At 52.6% G+C, this 18,265-nt stretch overlaps 2 protein-coding genes across 5 annotated transcripts in view; both read left to right on the top strand.

Annotated features, from left to right (window-relative positions):
* The window catches only part of ADAMTS10 (ADAM metallopeptidase with thrombospondin type 1 motif 10), a 30,056-nt gene extending 28,159 nt beyond the window's left edge, over positions 1 to 1,897 (top strand). For all 4 annotated transcript variants that reach the window (XM_054461546.2, XM_063658430.1, XM_054461547.2 and 1 more), the window contains one exon: positions 1,713 to 1,897. In XM_054461546.2, the coding sequence (XP_054317521.2) occupies positions 1,713 to 1,822 (110 nt within the window). In that variant the 3' untranslated portion in view covers positions 1,823 to 1,897. The remainder of the gene's footprint in view (positions 1 to 1,712) is intronic.
* Positions 1,898 to 5,418: 3,521 nt separating this feature from the next.
* The window catches only part of MYO1F (myosin IF), a 57,229-nt gene continuing 44,382 nt past the window's right edge, over positions 5,419 to 18,265 (top strand). The window contains exon 1 of the mRNA XM_054461543.2: positions 5,419 to 5,554. Within this exon, the coding sequence (XP_054317518.1) occupies positions 5,552 to 5,554 (3 nt within the window). The 5' untranslated portion in view covers positions 5,419 to 5,551. The remainder of the gene's footprint in view (positions 5,555 to 18,265) is intronic.

Here is an 18,265-nt window from a genome sequence, read left to right as displayed (position 1 = left end):
CTGCACTCCAGCCTGGGTGACAAAAAATAATAATAATAATAATCCATCTGTAGCTCTTAATTTGCCCCAGGTCCTGCCATAAATCACTGGCTGCTAGATGGAAGCCCATATCCATCCATTGTCATCAACAGACATCATGATCACACAAAACAGACAATGCTCTGAAAAATACCCTGACTCACCCACTCAGCTGGGACTCAAGATCTTCATGTTTTGTTTTGTTTGTTTTTGTTTTGTTTTGTTTTGTTCTGAGACGGAGTCTCATTCTGTCACCCAGGCTGGAGTGCAGTGACGTGATCTCGGCTCACTGCGAGCTCCACCTCCCAGGTTCACGCCATTCTCCTGCTTCAGCCTCCTGAATAGCTGGGACTACAGGCACCTGCCACCAAGCCCGGCTAATTTTTGTATTTTTAGTAGAGACGAGGTTTCACCGTGTTAGCCAGGATGGTCTCGATCTCTGACCTCGTGATCCGCCGGACTCAGCCTCCCAAAGTGCTGGGATTACAGGCGTGAGCCACCATGCCTGGCCTATCTTCACTTTATTAAAAAAGAAAACGAGTGAGGATTACAGCCCCAAATGGACATTTTTTCCTGGGTGCTATGAAAAGGAACAATGGAAAGGAAAGGGAATATTTGTCTTCTTTTGTTTCATTGGGTCGTGTTTGTTTGTTTGTTTGTTTGACAGGGTCTCGCTCTGTTGCCCAGGCTAGAGTGTGGTGGTGCCATCATAGCTCACTGCAGCCTACGCCTCCTGGGCTCAAGCAATCCTCCAGCTTCAAGCGATCCTCCAGCCTCAGCCTCTTGAGTAGCTGGGACTACAGGCACATGCCACAACACCCGGCTAATTTTTCCTTTTTTGTTTGTTTGTTTTTTTGTTTTCTTTTGTTTTATTTTGTGACAGAGTCTCGCTCTGTCTCCCAAGCTGGAGTGCAGTGGTGCGATCTCGGCTCACTGCAACCTCCGCCTCCCAGGTTCAGGCAATTCTCTTGCCTCAGGCTGTCGAGTAGCTGGGATTACAGGCACCCGCCACCACGCCCAGCTAATTTTTATATTTTTAGTAGAGATGGGGTTTGATCACGTTGGCCAGGCTGGTTTCAAACTCCAGACCTGAAGTGATCCACCTGCCTCGGCCTCCCAAAGTCCTGGGATTACAGGCATGAGCCACCATACCCAGCCTATTTTTTTCTTTTAATTAGTTTTTGTAGATGCAGTGGTCTCACTATGTTGCCCAGGCTGGTCTCGAACTCCTGGGCTCAAGCAGTCCTCCTGCCTTGGCCTCCCAAACTGCTGGGATTACAGGCATGACACACTGTACCCAGCCCTTTTCTCATTACTAATGTATCTGTGTTGGCCCCCAACCCTACACTCTCTCTCTTAAATCCTCAAAACAGCCTAGTCACATCGGTACTATTATAAGCCCCCCTTTGATAGTTGAGGAAACTAAGGCACAGAAGTCAGCCGTGGTTTGCTCACACCTGTAGTCCCGACTACTCAGGAGGCTGAGGTGAGAGGATCACTTGAGCTCAAGAGTTGGAGACCAGCCTGGTCAACATAGCAAGATAACATCTATTAAAAAAAAAAAAAAGTAAATTTAAAAAGAAAGAAACTAAGACACAGAAAGTCACTGGCCAGGAAGCACTGCAGGTCGTGTGTGCAGCCCTGCGGGCAGGGCGGCTAAGACCTGATTTTCCTTCCTTCTCCCGTCCCCGCAGAGTGCAAGGATGTGAACAAGGTCGCCTACTGCCCCCTGGTGCTCAAATTTCAGTTCTGCAGCCGAGCCTACTTCCGCCAGATGTGCTGCAAAACCTGCCAGGGCCACTAGGGGGCGCGCGGCACCCAGAGCCACAGCTGGCGGGGTCTCCGCCGCCCGCCCTGCAGCGGGCCGGCCAGAGGGAGCCTGGGGGGGGGGGGGGGGGGCGGGAACTGGGAGGGTAGGGTGAGACGGAGCCGGAAGTTATTTATTGGGAACCCCTGCAGGGCCCTGGCTGGGGGATGGAGAGGGGCTGGCTATCCCCCCCGAGCCCCTCTTCAGCATCCTCCCCTTCCAGTTCACATAGTGAGACCCCCTCCAGGGTGGGTCTGGGGAGGGGACAGCTGTTCACCCCAGCACCCTTTGCACCCACCCTTAGGGAGTCCCCAACACTCCCCCCCTCCTTTGATCGGAATATGTACTGTGAAGAGTAGGGGTGGGGAGGGGGTCTGCCGGTGCCCTGCTCCCCAGCACTGCCCTACCCCTCCACTCCGAGCTGGGGGGGAGTCTGTGTCTGCTATGGGAGAGGGGGGGTAGCACCACCTCCCTGACACCCTCCCCTGACCTGACCAGTGGGAGGATCCACCCCAACCTCTGCCCTGCCTGCCCCAGGGGCACCCCGACATCCAGGCCACCCCCTCATGGTGCTACAGACCCTGCCCTGGGGCCCACACACTCCTGCCAGGAAGCCCTACATCAATAAAGTTCTGTCTTGTGTAGATTTCTACGAAATGCGGTGTGTGTGTCAGTGCATCCAGTGGCCCCCACCCAGGTCTGGAAAGGACCACTCATTCTCCCAGGTCTACCCAGCAGCCAAAAGGGGACTTTTTTTTTTTTTTCCTGAGACCGTCCCTGTCGCCCAGCTATGCCTATCATAGCTCACTGCAGCCTTGATCTCCTGGGCTCAAGTGATCCTCCCACTTCCACCTCCTGAATAGCTGGGACTACAGGCGTGCACGACCACACCCAGCTGATTTTTTAATTTTTTTTTTTTTTTTTTTTTTTTTTTGAGACGGAGTCTTGCACTGTTGCCCAGGCTGGAGTGCAGTGGCACGATCTCGGCTCACTGCAAGCTCCGCCTCCTGCGTTCATGCCATTCTCGCCTCAGCCTCCCAAGTAGCTGGCACTACAGGCGCCCGCCAACACGCCCGGCTAATTTTTTGTACTTTTTTAGTAGAGACGGGGTTTCACCGTGTTAGCCAGGATGGTCTCGATCTCCTGACCTCGTGATCCGCCCGCCTCGGCCTCCCAAAGTGCTGGGATTACAGGCGTGAGCCACCGTGCCCGGCCGATTTTTTGATTTTTTGTAGAGACGAGGTCTTGCTATGTTGCCCAGGCTGGTCTGGAACTCCTGGGCTCAAGCAATCCTCCCACCTCAACCTCCCAAAGTGCTGGGATTACAGGCATGGGCCACCGTGCCCAGCCAGAAGGGGACTTTTAACATTGCAGACAGGAACCCAGGGATTTTAGGAGAAAAGTACAACCGCTTCTTGTGGAAGCTTTTTTTTTTTTTTTTTTTTTCTTGAGACAGGGTCTCACTCTGTAGCCCAGGCTGGAGGAGTTCAGAGGCACGATCTCAGCTCACTGCAGCCTTGAACTCCTGGGCTTAAACGATTCTCCTGCCTCACCCTGCTAAATAACTGAGATTATAGGTGCAACAGCACACCTAGCTGATTTTTAAATTTTTTGTAGAGGCGAGGTCTTGCTATGTTGCCCAGGCTGGTCTGGAACTGCTGGGCTCAAGCGATCCTCCCACCTCAGCCTCCCAAAGTTCTGGGATTATAGGCATCAGCCACCATGCCTGGCCCTCACAGAGGCTCTTAAAGCCACACGGTCTAGCATCTGCCACCCTGGCCATCACACTCCCCGTCACTCCTCATGCTCCAGCCACACCAGCCTCCCTGAACTTCCTCGATTGCCCTATGGTTTTCCCATCTCTGGGCCTTTGCTCGAGCGGTTAGCATTGGCCAGGTGCACGCTCCTGCCCCTCTTTACCTTTTTTAACTCCAGCTTACTCGTCGGTGTCAGCACAAACGTTGCCTCTTCCTAGAAGCCCCCCCGATGGCCCCCAACAAAGTGGGGTCCTCCTACCCATTCATATTCACTCTTGAGTGCCTGAGAATTGCTGAGAATTGCATGCACCAAGCCCGTCAATTCTACAAACTCGCTCAGGAGATTCCAGCACAGACGGGCTCCTTCCTAGCTGTGGCCACTAGGGGCGCTGCATATTAACATCTTCAAGGGGGATGCGGGTTTATCGCCCCGGAACAAAGATGGATCTGAACATGGGTCCCCCAGGGTCTCCCAGTGTCGGGTCCTGCCTCGGCCACCTCCTTGCTGGGTGGTATGGAAAGTAACAACCTCTCAGAACTGCCATTTCCTCACATGTCAAGAGGAGCCTCAGGTGGTTGGCTGGTGTCCCAAAGACCAGCTCATGGGCTCACACGTACATGAGCCAGGCTCTGCTGGGGGGGACCCACGTTCCCATTTTACAATGAGAAAAGGGAGTGACTAAGTCATCCAGGAAGTGGCCAAGCTGGAGGCTGTTAAATCTAGATGTGACATCCAAAGTCAGGGACCTTTCAGATGCACCTGCTTCCCAGTACCCTCCACTTCTGCACACAAACACGTGTGACTTCTGAGGGTCATCTAAAGAGGGAGGTTGGGCTGGGCATGGTGGCTTATGCCTGTAATCCCAGCACTTTGGGAGGCCGAGTTGGGAGGATCACCTGAGGTCAGGAGTTCAAGGCCGGCCCGGCCAACATGGCGAAACTCCGTCTCTACTAAAATTACAAAAATTAGCCAGGTGTGGCAGTGGGCACCTGTAATCCCAGCTACTCAGGAGGCTGAGGCGGGAGAATCGCTTGAACCCAGGAGGCGGAGATTAAAGTGAGCTGAGATTGCACAACTGCACTCTAGCCTGGGTGACAGAGCTAGACACTGTCTCAAAATAATAATAATAATAATAATAATAATAATAATAATAATAAGGGAGGTTGCCCAGGGATGCTCAGAGCAGACACAGCTGAAGAAGGGACCCTTCCCTGTTTTTGTTTTTTTGTTTTTTTCTGGTTTGTTTTTAGAGACAGGGTCTCACTCTTTCACCCAGGCTGGAGTGCAGTGGCGCAATCACGGCTCACTGAAGCCTCCACCTCCCAGGTTCAAGCGATCCTCCCACATCAGCCTCCTGAGTAGCTGGGACTGCAGGCTCATGTCACCATGCCCAGCTAATTTTTTTTTCTTTTCATTTTTTGTAGAGATGGAGTCTTGCTATATAGCCCAGGCTGGTCTCGAACTCCTGGACTCAAGCGATCCTCCAACCTTGGCCTCCCAAAGTACTGGGATTACAGGCGTGAGCCACCTCCCCTGGGCCCCTTCCTTGGTTTTAAAAAGAGAAGCGGGAATCCCAAATGCTTCCTGAATCACCCTGAAAAGAGGTGGTTGGTCCTGCAGCCAGCTGACTCAAATGTTCCTGCAGCAGCCCTGTCCCCAAGGAGTTGGGGAAGGGGACTTTGAGGTCCAGTAGTGGCTGCCATCAAGTTCTGACCCCTCCCTTCAGGCTCAGAGCCCCAAACAGCCAGCTCCCCGCCCCCTCTACACCCAGCTTCCCTCCCCCATGGCCTCGGCCCCTCCCGCCAAAGGAAGTGAGAAGGGGCTGTTGTAAGAGGAACTAAAGCCGGGAGTCCGGTGAACGGGCAGAAGCAGGGCCATGCCCAAGCCACCCCCAAGATCCCCCTGAACCTGCGCCTCCATCACGACCCATTCAGGTGCCTCCAGGAGCCCAGACACCAGCCCCCCACCATGGTAAGTCCTTCAAGGGTGGGATCTGGAAATGCAAAGATGAGAGACACCAGCCAGGTGGAGGTGTCCTGAAAATGACCATCAGAAATTGGGGTGAGGGGAGGGGCATGGTGGACTTCTGTGGGGGCGGGGTGTCTCTCAGTGCAGCTTAGGTGCCTCCAGCATCCCTTACCAGGGAGCAAGCTCCCATCTGTAGGTGGTGGGGATGCCAGGGTGGTCGACGGAGATCCAAGGATAGGGCAGGACCTGGAAGACAGAAGGTGGCCCAGGGAGAATCACAGAGTCTGCAGGGACAAGGACATACCCTCCTTTGCTTGCAAATTAAGGGAGCCCCTTCCCAGTCCAGCCCAGTCCCTCGTCTCCCTGTGTAGCCTTGGGCCAGTCACTTCTCCTCTCTTGGCCCCGGTTCCCACAGATGTCATATTTGGAAATCCGTCTAGATGCGGAAGTTGCTCTTCAGGGGTCTTTCAGTTGCAACATTCTCAAGGTCTGTGGGTTCTGCCACAGAGTCCTCGGCTGAGATGGGAAGCTGAGTCTAACAGGCGATGGGGTGGAGTGACGCCCTCCCTGTGCTGGTGACAGGTGGTGTGGCTGCAGCAGAGGCAGGAGAGGCTGAATACGTCCATGCCACCCTTTGGTGGCCGTCCCTTATCCCAAGACAATGATGGCAGCCAGAGGTGTTGCTGCCTGTCGAGTATGAGGTCTGTTGATGGTGGCAATGGGGAGACTGTCGTGATCATGGGGCTATTCCTAGCAGCATCGCAGCACCATAAGACGCAAAGTAAGAGGTGGCCAGGGCTGACTATAAACCCCACCCCACAGCTCTCTGCTGTGTAGACCACTTCAGCTTTCATTTCTCATCATTCAGTCAATGAGGATGAGAGCATGTGGCTGTGACAGCAGCCACTGCAGGGTTCTTGGCAGGTACAGCTTACCAGGGTGGAGTCAGGGACACAGGGCAAGAGGCAGAGGTGGTCCTGCCTCTGCAAGAGGCAGAGGTTAGTCTGAGAGACAACACCTTCTTTCAGGAAGCCAGTGAGGGCCAGGGACAGTGGCTCACGCCTGTAATCCCAGCATTTTAGGAGGCTGAGGCAGGTAGATCACTTGAGGTCAGGTGTTCGAGACCAGCCTGGCCAACATGGTGAAACCTCGTCTCTACTAAAAAATACAAAAAATTAACCAGGCGTGGTGGCACACGCCTGTAATCCCAGCTACTTAGGAGGCTGAGGCAAGAGAATAACTTGAACCCAGGAGGCGGAGGGTGCAGTGAGCTGAGATCCTGCCGCTGCACTCCAGCCTGGCTGACAGAGCAGACTCCATCTCAAAAAAGGAAAGCTGATGAGAAATTGGGCATCCCGGAATTCACACCCAAACCATCAGCTGGAGCTCTGAGACTGTTGGGGTGGGAATTCTTCCAAGATGAGAAGCAAGCCAGGGAGGCTTAGGTCCTGGGATGGGCAGGGCTTTGATCAAAAGAACACAGGAAGTGATTTGCTACTTGAAAGAAAGGCAACCCCTCCCCAAGGAAGCCCTCTGAAAATGCTTAGTCAACAGTCGGCTTGGCAGACAAGGTCTGGGAGGGGCCGCCCGTATCGCAGAGGATGATAGAAGAGAAAAAAATGACACCCACCTCTGTCTGGGGATGCTGAAATCTTCCTGGAGAAGTGGTGAATACCAGGAGGATCGCTGAAGGATTCAATGAAACAATATTTCTGAAGTCCTTTACAACAGGGGTCCCCAACCCCCGGGGCCACGGACTGCTATCGGGCCATGGTCTGTTAGGAACCAGGTCACAGAGCAGGAGATGAGTGGCAGGCGAGCGAGCCTGAGCTCCACCTCCTCTCAGATTCTCAGGGGCGCCATTAGATTATCACAGGATCACAAACCCTGTTGTGAACTGCGCACACGAGGGATCCAGGTTGCATGCTGCTTATGACAATCTAATGCCCGGCCGGGTGCAGTGGCTCACACCTGTAATCCTAGCACTTTGAGAGGCCGAGGCGGGCGGATCACGAGGTCAAGAGATCAAAACCATCCTGGCCAAAGTGGTGAGACCCCGTCTCTACTAAAAATACAAAAATGAGCTGGGTGTGGTGGCACGTGCCTGTAATCCTAGCTACTTGGGAGGCTGAGGCAGGAGAATCGCTTGAACCCGGGAAGTGGAGGTTGCAGTGAGCCAAGATTTCGCCATTGCACTCCAGCCTGGGCGACACAGCCAGACTCCGTCTCAAAAAAAAAAAAAAGAAAAGAAAAGAAAAGAAAATCTAATGCCCTTGGCAGGGTGCAGTGCCTCATGCCTGTAATCTCAACACTTTTGGAGGCTGAGGCGGGCGGATCACCTGAGGTCAAGAGTTCAAGACCAGCCTGGCCAACATGGCAAAACCCCGTCTCTACTAAAAATACAAAAATTAGCCAGTCGTGGTGGCACACGCCTGTAACCCCAGCTACCCAGGAGGCTGAGATAGGAGAATCACTTGAACCCAAGAGGCAGAGGTTGCAATGACACGCGATCACGCCACTGCACTCCAGCCTGGGCCACAGAGCAAGGCTCCATCTCAAAAAAAAAAAAGGAAAGAGAGAGAGAGAGAAAGAGAGAGGAAGAGAGAGAGAGAGAAAGAAAAAGAAAGAGGAGAGAGAGAGAGAGAGAGAGAGACAGAAAAGAAAGAAAGAAAGAAAGAAAGAAAGAAAGAAAGAAAGAAAGAAAGAGAAAGAAAGAGAAAGAAAAAGAAAAGAAAGAAAAGAAAATCTAATGCCCCACTCCACCGTCCATGGAAAAATTGTCTTCCATTAAACCGGTCTCTGGTGCCAAAAATGTTGGGGACCATTGCTTTACAGAGCACATAACATGCACTTGATCCCTGGTAGCTGCCATTAGCTGGGATGTCCAGTCATTTCTAGATTCAGCAATGGGGATGGACGGAGGTGATGATCATGGTAATTGGGGAGGAGTTGCTGCAAGTGGTCATTGCTGGGTTGTTGGTGTCATTGGTTGTGGTGGTGGTTGTGGCTGTTTCTTGTTGCAGGTTCGTGGTGATAATGGCTCTTGCGGGTGGGCTGGTGGTGGCGGCGGTTGGTGTTTAATGTTGTTCGTTGGTGGCAGATTGTTTTCAGCTGGAAATGCCAGAGATGCTTGGTGACCAGTGGAATGATGACCGTCGGTGGTTGCTGTTATTTGGAGAGGAAGAGTGTTGGTAGTAGCGTTCATTTGCTGCTGGTAGTTTATTGTTGGTTTCTGGTAAGATGATGATCAGCAATGGTGGTGCTGGTTCAATGTTGGTTTTTGAACAGGATAGGACTGGTGACTGCTGCTTTCTGGGGTTGCTAATGGTAGTTGGTTATGTGTGGTTGTTGATGGCTAGTATTTTTGTTTGTTTGTTTTGTTTCTGAGACAGAGTCTCACTCTGTCACCCCGGCTGGAGTGCAGTGGTGCAATCTCGGCTCACTGCAACCTCCACCTCCTAGCTTCAAGCAATTCTCGTGCCTCAGCCTCCCAAGTAGCTGAGATTACAAGCACCTACCACCAGACCCAGCTAATTTTTGTGCTTTTAGTGGAGACGCAGTTTCGCCATGTTGGCCAGGCTGGTCTCCAACTCCTAACCTCAAGTGATCCACCCGCTTCGGCCTCCCAAAGTGTGAGATTACAGGTGTGAGCCACTGTGCCTGGCCGATGACTAGATGGTGGTTGGTTATTATAGCGTGGTGGTGGTGGTGATTGTGGGAGAATGTAAGGAAGGCTGATGCTAGAATTGCTCATGATACCTTTCTGACATTGGCTAGTCATGATGGTATTGGAGTTATCAGCAGTTTCTGTTTGTCTTTGAGAAGGGTGGGAGAGAGAGTGAAGACGTTCACTGGTTGCCTTTGGTTGGTGATGGTGGTGATGTGAGGATAATAGTGATTGTCTCTTCTTTTTTTTTTTTTTGAGACAGAGTCTTGCTCTGTCACCCAGGATAGAGTGCAGTGGCACGATCTTGGTTCACTGCAAGCTCCACCTCCCAGGTTCATGCCATTCTCCTGCCTCAGCCTCCCGAGTAGCTGGGACTACAGGCGCCCACCACGATGCCTGGCTAATTTTTTCTATTTTTTTAGTAGAGATGGGGTTTCACCGTGTTAGCAAGGATGGTCTCAATCTCCTGACCTCGTGATCTGCCCGCCTCAGCCTCCCAAAGTGCTGGGATTATAGGCGTGAGCCACCGCGCCTGGCCAAAAGTGATTGTTTCTAAGGTACAGTCACAGGGCCAGGAACAATGGCTCATGCCTGTAATCCCAACAGTTTGGAAGACGGAGGTGGGAGGATCACTTGAGGCCAGGAGTTTGAGACCAGCCTGGGAGACATGGCAATACCCCATCTCTACAAAGCATTTAAAAGTTAGCCAGGCATGGTGGCATGGACCTGTAGTACCAGCTAATTGGGAAGCTGAGGTGGGAAGATCGCTTGAGCCCAGGAGTTCCAGGCTGCAGTGAGCTGTGATGGCCCCACTGCACTCCAGCCTGAGCAACAGAGACAGACCCTGTTTCTAAACAAATAAATAAGATACAGCCACAAAGCAGGGAGACCAGTGAAGTGGCTGCTGGGTCCGGAATCAGTGACCATGAGGATGGACAGGAAAGGCTGGGAGTCAAAAGGAATTTAGGAGAAAGAATCAGTAAGACCACTAATTGGGCACAGGCACAGTGGCTCACGCCTGTAATCCCAGCACTTTGGGAGGCCGAGGCAGGTGGATCACTTGAGGCCAGGAGTTCGAGACCAGTCTGGCCAACATGGTGAAACCCCATCTCTACTAAAAATACAAAAATCAGCCAGGCGGGGTGGCATGTGCCTGTAATCCCAGCTACTTGGGAGGCTGAGGCAGCAGAATCGCTTGAACCCCAGAGGCAGAGGTTGCAGTGAGCTGAGATCGCACCACTACACTCTAGCTTGGGCAACAGAGTGAGACTCTGTCTCAGAGGGAAAAAAAAAAAAATGCCCATAATTGATTGGATGCAAAGAGTGAATGTAGCAATGAATCAGAGACAGGCAGGTTTCTGTCTTGGGGGCTGGGGACCACATCCCAGAGGATCTTCCCCAAAAAGCAGGAGGGGCAAGACCAGGGTTCCCCAGCTCCAGCTTCTGCGTGGAGATATTTGAGGCGGTAGCCACCGACTGTCAGCAATCTCCAGCGAGGAGACAAAGGGCCCAGATCCAGAAAGACAAGGGTCCCCACATACAAAGGCCGGGCGTGGTGGCTCATGCCTGTAATCCCAACACTTTGGGAGACCGGGCGTGCGGATCACGAAGTCAGGAGATCGAGACCATCCTGGCTAACATGGTGAAACCCCATCTCTAAAAATACAGGGGCTGGGCGCGGTGGCTTACACCTATAATCCCAGCACTTTGGGAGGCCAAGGCGGGCGGATCATGAGGTCAGGAGATCGAGACCATCCTGGCTAACACAGTGAAACCCCGTCTCTACTAAAAATACAAAAAATTAGCCGGGCATGGTGGCGGGCGCCTGTAGTCCCAGCTACTTGGGAGGCTCAGGCAGGAGAATGGCGTGAACTCGGGAGGCAGAGCTTGCAGTGAGCCGAGATGGCACCACTGCACTCCAGGAGCCTGGGTGACAGAGCGAGACTCCGTCTCAAAAAAATTAAAAATAAAAAAATACAAAAAAAAAAATTAGCCGGGCCTGGTGGCGGTTGCCTGTAGTCCCAGCTACTCGGGAGGCTGAGGCAAGAGAATCGTTTGAACCCGGGAGGTGGAGGTTGCAGTGAGCCGAGATCACGCCACTGCACTCCAGCCTGGGCAACAGAGTGATATTCCATCTAAAAAAAAAAAAAGAAAAGAAAAGAAAAGAAACAGAGTCCAGTCCCCCTGCTCCCGAGGGATGGAGCCTTTGGAGGTGAGAATGTTGTTTGCACAGTGCATGGATGCAGGGTGTGGCCCCAGAGCCCCATTGAGCTGGGGCAAGGCTCCAGGGCCACCCCCAGGCACCAGGGCAGGGTCTGGGAGCTGAGAGCTGGCTCCAGAAGCAGCTACGGAGGCTTAGCTCTCCTCCCGGCAACCACAGCTCGCAGGACCTGGGTGAGGAAGGAAGTGGCTGTTTGGTTGCTGTCTTCAATCTAGAGCTCTTGCTCATCACGCCCAGAAAAAGCAGACAGCCTGGAGCCCATGGGGTGAATTGCAAAAGCTCCCTCCTCCAGCCCTTCCTCCTGGCCAGCTCAACGCCACCGTTGATGGGGACAGTGAGGAAGGCTAGCATTTACACTGGACAACCTTTGCTTCGTTGAATCTGCAGAGCAGCCTGTGAGATTTGCACCCCTCGATGTTCCCATTTTCCAAATGAGGAAACTGAGGCAGAGAGGTTAGGTGAGCTGCCCATACAACCTAAAGTGAAAGAGGATTTTGACTCGGTGACTCCCAAGGCCACACTATTAACAGCCATCTTGGCCAGGCGCAGCGGCTTGCGCCTGTAATTCCAGCGCTTTGGGAGGCCAAGGCAAGAGGATCAGCAGTCCGGGAGTTTGAGACCAGCCTAAGCAACATAGTTAGACTTTATCTCTATTTAAAAAAAAAAAAAAAAAAATGTGGCTGGGTGCGGTGGCTTATCCCAGTGCCCGTCATTCCAGCACTTTGGGAGGTCAAGGCGGGCAGATCACTTGGGGTCAGGAGTTCAAGACCAGCCTGGCCAACATGATGAAACTTGGTCTCTACTAAAAATACAAAAATTAGCCAGGCGTGGTGCACGCCTGTAATCCCAGCTACTTGGGAGGCTGAGGCAGGAGAATCACTTGAACCTGGGAGGCAGAGGTTGCAGTAAGCCTAGATCATGCCGCTGCACTCCAGCCTGAGCAACAGAGCCAGACTCCATCTAAAAAAAAAAAAATGTATTAGCCAGGCGTGGTGGTGTGCACCTGTGGTCCCAGCTACTCAGGAGGCTGAGGCAGGAGGATCGCTTGAGCCTGGGAGGTCAAGGCTGCAGTGATATCAAACCACTGCCTTCCATCCTGGGCAACAGAACAAGACCCTGTCCAAAAAAAATAACAGGCACCTTGACCACAGCCTCCTGTCCTCCTAAGCGATGAGAGGCCAGCAGGACTATGTGCTGACCCCACATGGCCTGGGCTGTCTATCCCTCCAGGACCATGACCCTCCATTCCAAACAGACTAGAATCCTGGTGTCCACCACACACCCAAGGCCTCTCTGGCTGATGTCTCTTGCAGCCACCACTGATGCTGCCTGGAAAGTTCATGTTGCAAGACCTGCCTTCTACAGGAAGCCCTCTCGCCTCTCCACAGTACCCTCCAGCCGTGGTCTCCTTTGGGCAACTGAGACACCACTTGGGGAACACTGAGCCCCCCAAGGGCAGGTTCTGGGCCTAGTCCACCTAAGCCTGGTCTCCACCTACCTCCATGCACAGTAGGGGCCCAGGAAGTGTGTTCCCTCCATGGCACACATCCCCTAGCCCCATAGGCACCATCACTTTCACCACAAACAGCCCCTCCCTGGTGTGATACCAGGAAGGTTGTCCCCGCCTGCCCTAGTCTGCCTTCTGCCTTGGGGTAGAGAGACCTCTCTGAAGAGCTGAAGGAAGAAGCTACCCGTCCTTCCTACCCCAACCACCTCAAGCCCCTGACTGCCTTTCACAAGAGCTCCAGCAGGTTGAGTCATATTCAGCTTGTGGTCAACTGTGACCACAAGCTCTTTGTTGAATCCCCACCCCCAAGGAAGAGACTTACAAACAAACAGTTTTGACTTGACCCATGGAGACCTGGAGGCCACACAATGAGAGAGATATCTGGGAGACAGGGCAGGGGGCAGTCTCATCCCAATGGGACTTCATTCATTCATTCATTCATTCATTCAACAAGTATGTATTGACCAGGCTTTCTGTCCAACACTGATGCCTTAAATCCTCTCAAGGTCACAGATGACATTTCCTGAGGCATCTTGGTGCATTTTTTCTCTTTGTTCGCTCCTGTACTCGTTTCAGAGACCCCACACAAGGGTCATTATGGAATCCATTTGGTTATTTGTTGTTGTTATTGTTGTTGTTGTTGAGATGGAGTCTCGCTCTGTTGCCCAGGCTGGAGTACAATGACGTAATCTCGGCTTACTGCCACCTCCACCTCCTGGGTTCAAGCAATTCCCCTGTCTCAGCCTCCCGGGTAGCTAAGACTACAGACACCCGCCACCACGCCGGGCTAATTTTTGTATTTTTAGTAGAGACGAGGTTTCACCATGTTGCCCAGGCTGGTCTTGAACTCCTGACCTCAAGTGATCTGCCTGTCTCGCCTCCAAAAGTGCTGGGATTACAGGCCACCATGCGCGGCCAAATCCACTTGCAAAGAGGGGAAACTGAGGCTTGGAGAAGAGAAGTGACCTCCCCAGAGTCACACAGTCAGTCAACTGTCAAGCCAGGCTTTGACCCCAATCCATCACATGCCAAAATTCTCGACTATCCTCCCCACACGGTATTCACTTGAGCAAAACCCTCTCTCCCTTCGATGCAAACAGCCTGTGATTAATTTTTTTTTCTTTTTTTTTCTTTTTTTTTTTTTTTTTGAGACGGAGTCTCACTCTTTCACCCAGGCCGGACTGCAGTGGCACTATCTCAGCTCACTGCAAGCTCCGCAACCTGGGTTCACGCCATTCTCCTGCCTCAGCCTCCCAAGTAGCTGGGACTACGGGCGCCCGCCACCGCGCCTGGCTAATTTTTGGTAGTTTTAGTAGAGATGGGGTTTCACCATGTTAGCCAGGATGGTCTCGATCTCCTGACCTCGTGATCCACCCACCTCGGCCTCCCAAAGTGCTGGGATTACAGGCGTGAGCCGCCACGCCCGGCCCAGCCTGTGATTTTACAGTTGGCTGGAGCATGGAGTGTCTGAGGGCCTCTAGTGCCTGGGGCAGGACAGAGAGGGAGAGAATGGTAAGAGAAGAGGGCCACTCTGCCAGATGAGGGAAGAGGGGAAGGGCAGGAAGAGGAACCAAGTCGTCAGAGCCGGGAGAGCCAGGAGGGCTGATGGGCCTAGCCAGACACAGCTGACCCCAGTGAGGGGAAGTGGCCTTGGGTCTCAGTTCAGCCTGAGTGACCTGGCAGGCTGAAGCCTGCACTGACCCCCAAAGGGGAAATTGTAGACATGACCCATCTTCTCCCCACCCCATCCTCATCTACCTCAGCAGCAACCCCGGCGATCTCTGATACAGACCGGGCTGGGGAAGGACAGCTTCGTGGGTCCTCCCCAAGGTCCTCTCTGCACTGCTGTGTGTCCTTCAAGAGGATGCTTAACCTCTCTGTGCTGTAGTTTTCTCTTCTATAAAATGGACCCAGGATGGGTGCAGTGGCTCACGCCTGTAATCCCAGCACTTTGGGAGGCTGAGGCAGGAGGATCACCTGAGGTTGGGAGTTTGAGATAAGCGTTCCCAATGTGGTAAAACCTTGTCTCTACTAAAAATACAAAAATCAGCCAGGCGCCTGTAATCCCAGCTACTCAGGAGGCTGAGGAAGGAGAATTGCTTGAACCCAGGAGGTGGAGGTTGCAGTGAGCTGAGATCGTGCCACTGCACTCCATCCTGGGTGCAACAGAGCAAGACTCTGTCTCAAAAAAAAAATGGACCAAGTGGGCCGGGCGCGGTGGCTCACGCCTGTAATCCCAGCACTTTGGGAGGCCGAGGCAGGTGGATCACAAGGTCAGGGGTTCAAGACTAGCCTGGCCAAGATGGTGAAACCCCGTCTCTACTAAAAATACAAAAATTAGCAGGCATGGTGGTGGGTGCCTATAATCCCAGCTACTTGGGAGGCTGAGGCAGAGAACTGGAATTGCTTGAACCTGGGAGACGGAGGTTGCAGTGATCCAAAGTCGTACCACTGCATTCCAGCCTGGGCGACAGAGCAAGACTCCATCTCAAAAAAAAAAAAAATTGGACACAAGTGATAGGACTGACCTCAGCCAGCGTGTGTTGAAAGGATAAGATGAAGTAATTCACATAAAAAGCTTAGACCAGGCTCGGCCGGTGGCTTACGCCTGTAATCCTATCACTTTCATAGGCTGAAGCAAGAGGACTGCTTGAAATTCAGGAGTTCAAGACCAGCCTGGGCAACATAGCGAGACTCTATCTCTGTTTGTAAACATATATATCAAAATAAATAAATAAAGCCCAGTTGTGGTGGCTCATGGTTGTAATCCCAGCACTTTGGGAGGCCAAGGCGGGTGGATCACTTGAGGTCTGGAGTTTGAGACCAGCTTGGCCAACATGGTGAAACCCCGTCTCTACAAAAAATACAAATATTACCTGGGCATGGTGGCATGCACCTGTAATCCCAGCTACTTGGGAAGCTGAGGCAGGAGAATCGCTTGAGCCAGGGAGGCAGAGGTTGCAGCGAGCCAAGATCATGCCACTGCACTCCAGCCGGGGCGAAAGAGCGACACTCTGTTTCAAAAATAAATAAATTAATTAAATTAAATAAATAAAAATAATTTTTTTTAAAAAAAGCATAGACCAGGCGCAGTGGCTCACGCCTGTAATCCCAGCACTTTGGGAGGCCGAGGTGGGCGGATCATGAGGTCAGGAGCTCGAGACCATCCTGGCTAACATGGTGAAACCCCATCTCTACTAAAAATACAAAAAATTAGCTGTGCATGGCCGTGTGAGCCTGTAGTCCCGGCTACATGGGAGGCTGAGGCAGGAGAATGGCATGAACCCAGGAGGCAGAGCTTGCAGTGAGCCAAGATCATGCCATTGCACTCCAGCCTGGGCGAGAAAGCAAGACTCCGTCTCAAAAAAAAAAAAAACCTAGACCGGAGCCTGGCACACAGAATAAGTGCTAGTATGGTGTTTGGGTTTTTTTTGGGGGGTCTTCGTCTGTCATCCAGGCTGGAGTGCTGCCACAATCATAGCTCACTGTAATCCCGAACTCCTGGGCTCAAGTGATCCCCCTGCCTCAGCCTCCTGAGTGGCTGGGACTACAGGCGCATACCACCATGCCTGGCTAATTTTCTTTTTTTTTTTTTTTTTTTTTTTGCAGAGACGGGGGTCTCACTATGTTGCCCAGGCTGGTCTCAAACACCTGGCCTCAAGTGATCCTTCCACCTCAGCCTCCCAAAGTGCTGGGATGACAGCTGTGAGCCACCACCCGGCCAGGTGTTAACTGTTGTTGTCATTGTTTTCTATTGTTGTTATTTCCACCCAATCTCCACCCTTAAGCTCTTCAGAGACAAAATGCACTTCCCGTGTCCCCACCCACTGACACAGCTGTGCCTGTCCCCAGCCTCTCCCCAAATACTTGTTTAGAAAAAGAACAGACCCTCACCACTCACGACCCTGCTCCTGCCCCACTAGGCCCATGAATGATGCCACTTTGCCCTCAATTATTTATTTTTTAATTTTTATTATTATTATTTTTTTAAGACAGAGTTTCGCTCTTGTTGCCCAGGCTAGCTTGCAATGGCACAATCTTGGCTCACTACAACCTCTGCCTCCCAGGTTCAAGCTATTCTCCTGCCTCAGCCTCCCGAGTAGCTGGGATTACAGGTGCCCGCCACCGCACCTGGCTAATGTTGTATTTTTAGTGGAGACGGGGTTTCCCCACGTTGGTCAGGCTGGTCTCAAACTCCCAGCCTCAGTTGATCTGCCCGCGTCAACCTCCCAAAGTGCTGCGATTACAGGCGTGAGCTACTGCACCCAACCTGCCCACAATTTTTATTGTCTCTTCTCATCAACAATCTGGTCACCCCATCTTGAAAATGAAATGAGCCGGGCGTGGTGGCTCACGCCTGCACTCCCAGCACTTTGGGAGGCTGAGGTAGGTGGATCACTTGAACTTGAGGTCAGGAGTTACAGACCAGCCTGGCCAATATAGTGAAATCCCTGTCTCTGGCCGGGCGCGGTGGCTCATGCCTGTAATCCCAGCACTGTGGGAGGTTGAGGTGGGCAGATCACCTGAGGTTGGGAGTTCAAGATGAGCGTGTCCAACATGGTGAAATCCCGTCTCTACTAAAAATACAAAAATCAGCTGGGCTTGGTGGCGGACGCCTGTAATTCCAGCTACTCGGGAGGCTGAGGCAGGAGAATCACTTGAACCTGGGAGGCGGAGGTTGGAGTAAGCCGAAATCATACCACTGCACTCCAGCCTGGGTGACAGAGCAAGACTCTGTCTCAAAACAACAACAACAAAAAAAAAACCAGGAAACACGGGCTCCCCTGACCCCACTTCTCCCCCACAGCCTCTCTCCCTCTTCCCCTTCTCAGCCAGATCCTCATTCCTGTCTATACCTCCTAGCCTCCCAGTCCTGCTTCTGACCCTGGCGCCGCTCTTAGTGTCCAGTGAGCTCAGACGCTCTTCAGGGTTGAGTCGATGGCTCCTAACCCACCCTCGTCCCAACTGGGCCTCCCCGGCCCGGTCCAGGTTTTGCCTCTGACTTCCCTGGCAGTTCCTACTCAGCCAGTCTGTGGTGGGTGTCAACTTCAACCCCTCCATGCCACTGCTCCCCAAGATTCTGTCATCTCCCAACGCACCCCAGGGGCTCTCAGTGCATCCCAGTCAGCACCTCCTTCTTTTTTTGTTGTTTTCAAGACAGGGTTTCACTCCTGTCGCCCAGGCTGAAGTGCAGTGGCACGATCTTGGCTCACTGCAACCTCTGCCTCCCGGGTTCAAGCGATTCTCCTGCCTCAGCCTCCTGCGTAGCTGGGATAACAGGCGCCTGACACCACGCCTGGATAATTTTTGTATTTTTAG

The sequence above is a fragment of the Pongo pygmaeus genome, chromosome 20 (assembly GCF_028885625.2).
Source record: "Pongo pygmaeus isolate AG05252 chromosome 20, NHGRI_mPonPyg2-v2.0_pri, whole genome shotgun sequence".
Lineage (NCBI taxonomy): Eukaryota > Metazoa > Chordata > Mammalia > Primates > Hominidae > Pongo > Pongo pygmaeus.
Note: the sequence above shows the minus strand (reverse complement) of the source record. Positions and strands in the feature narration are given on the sequence as shown.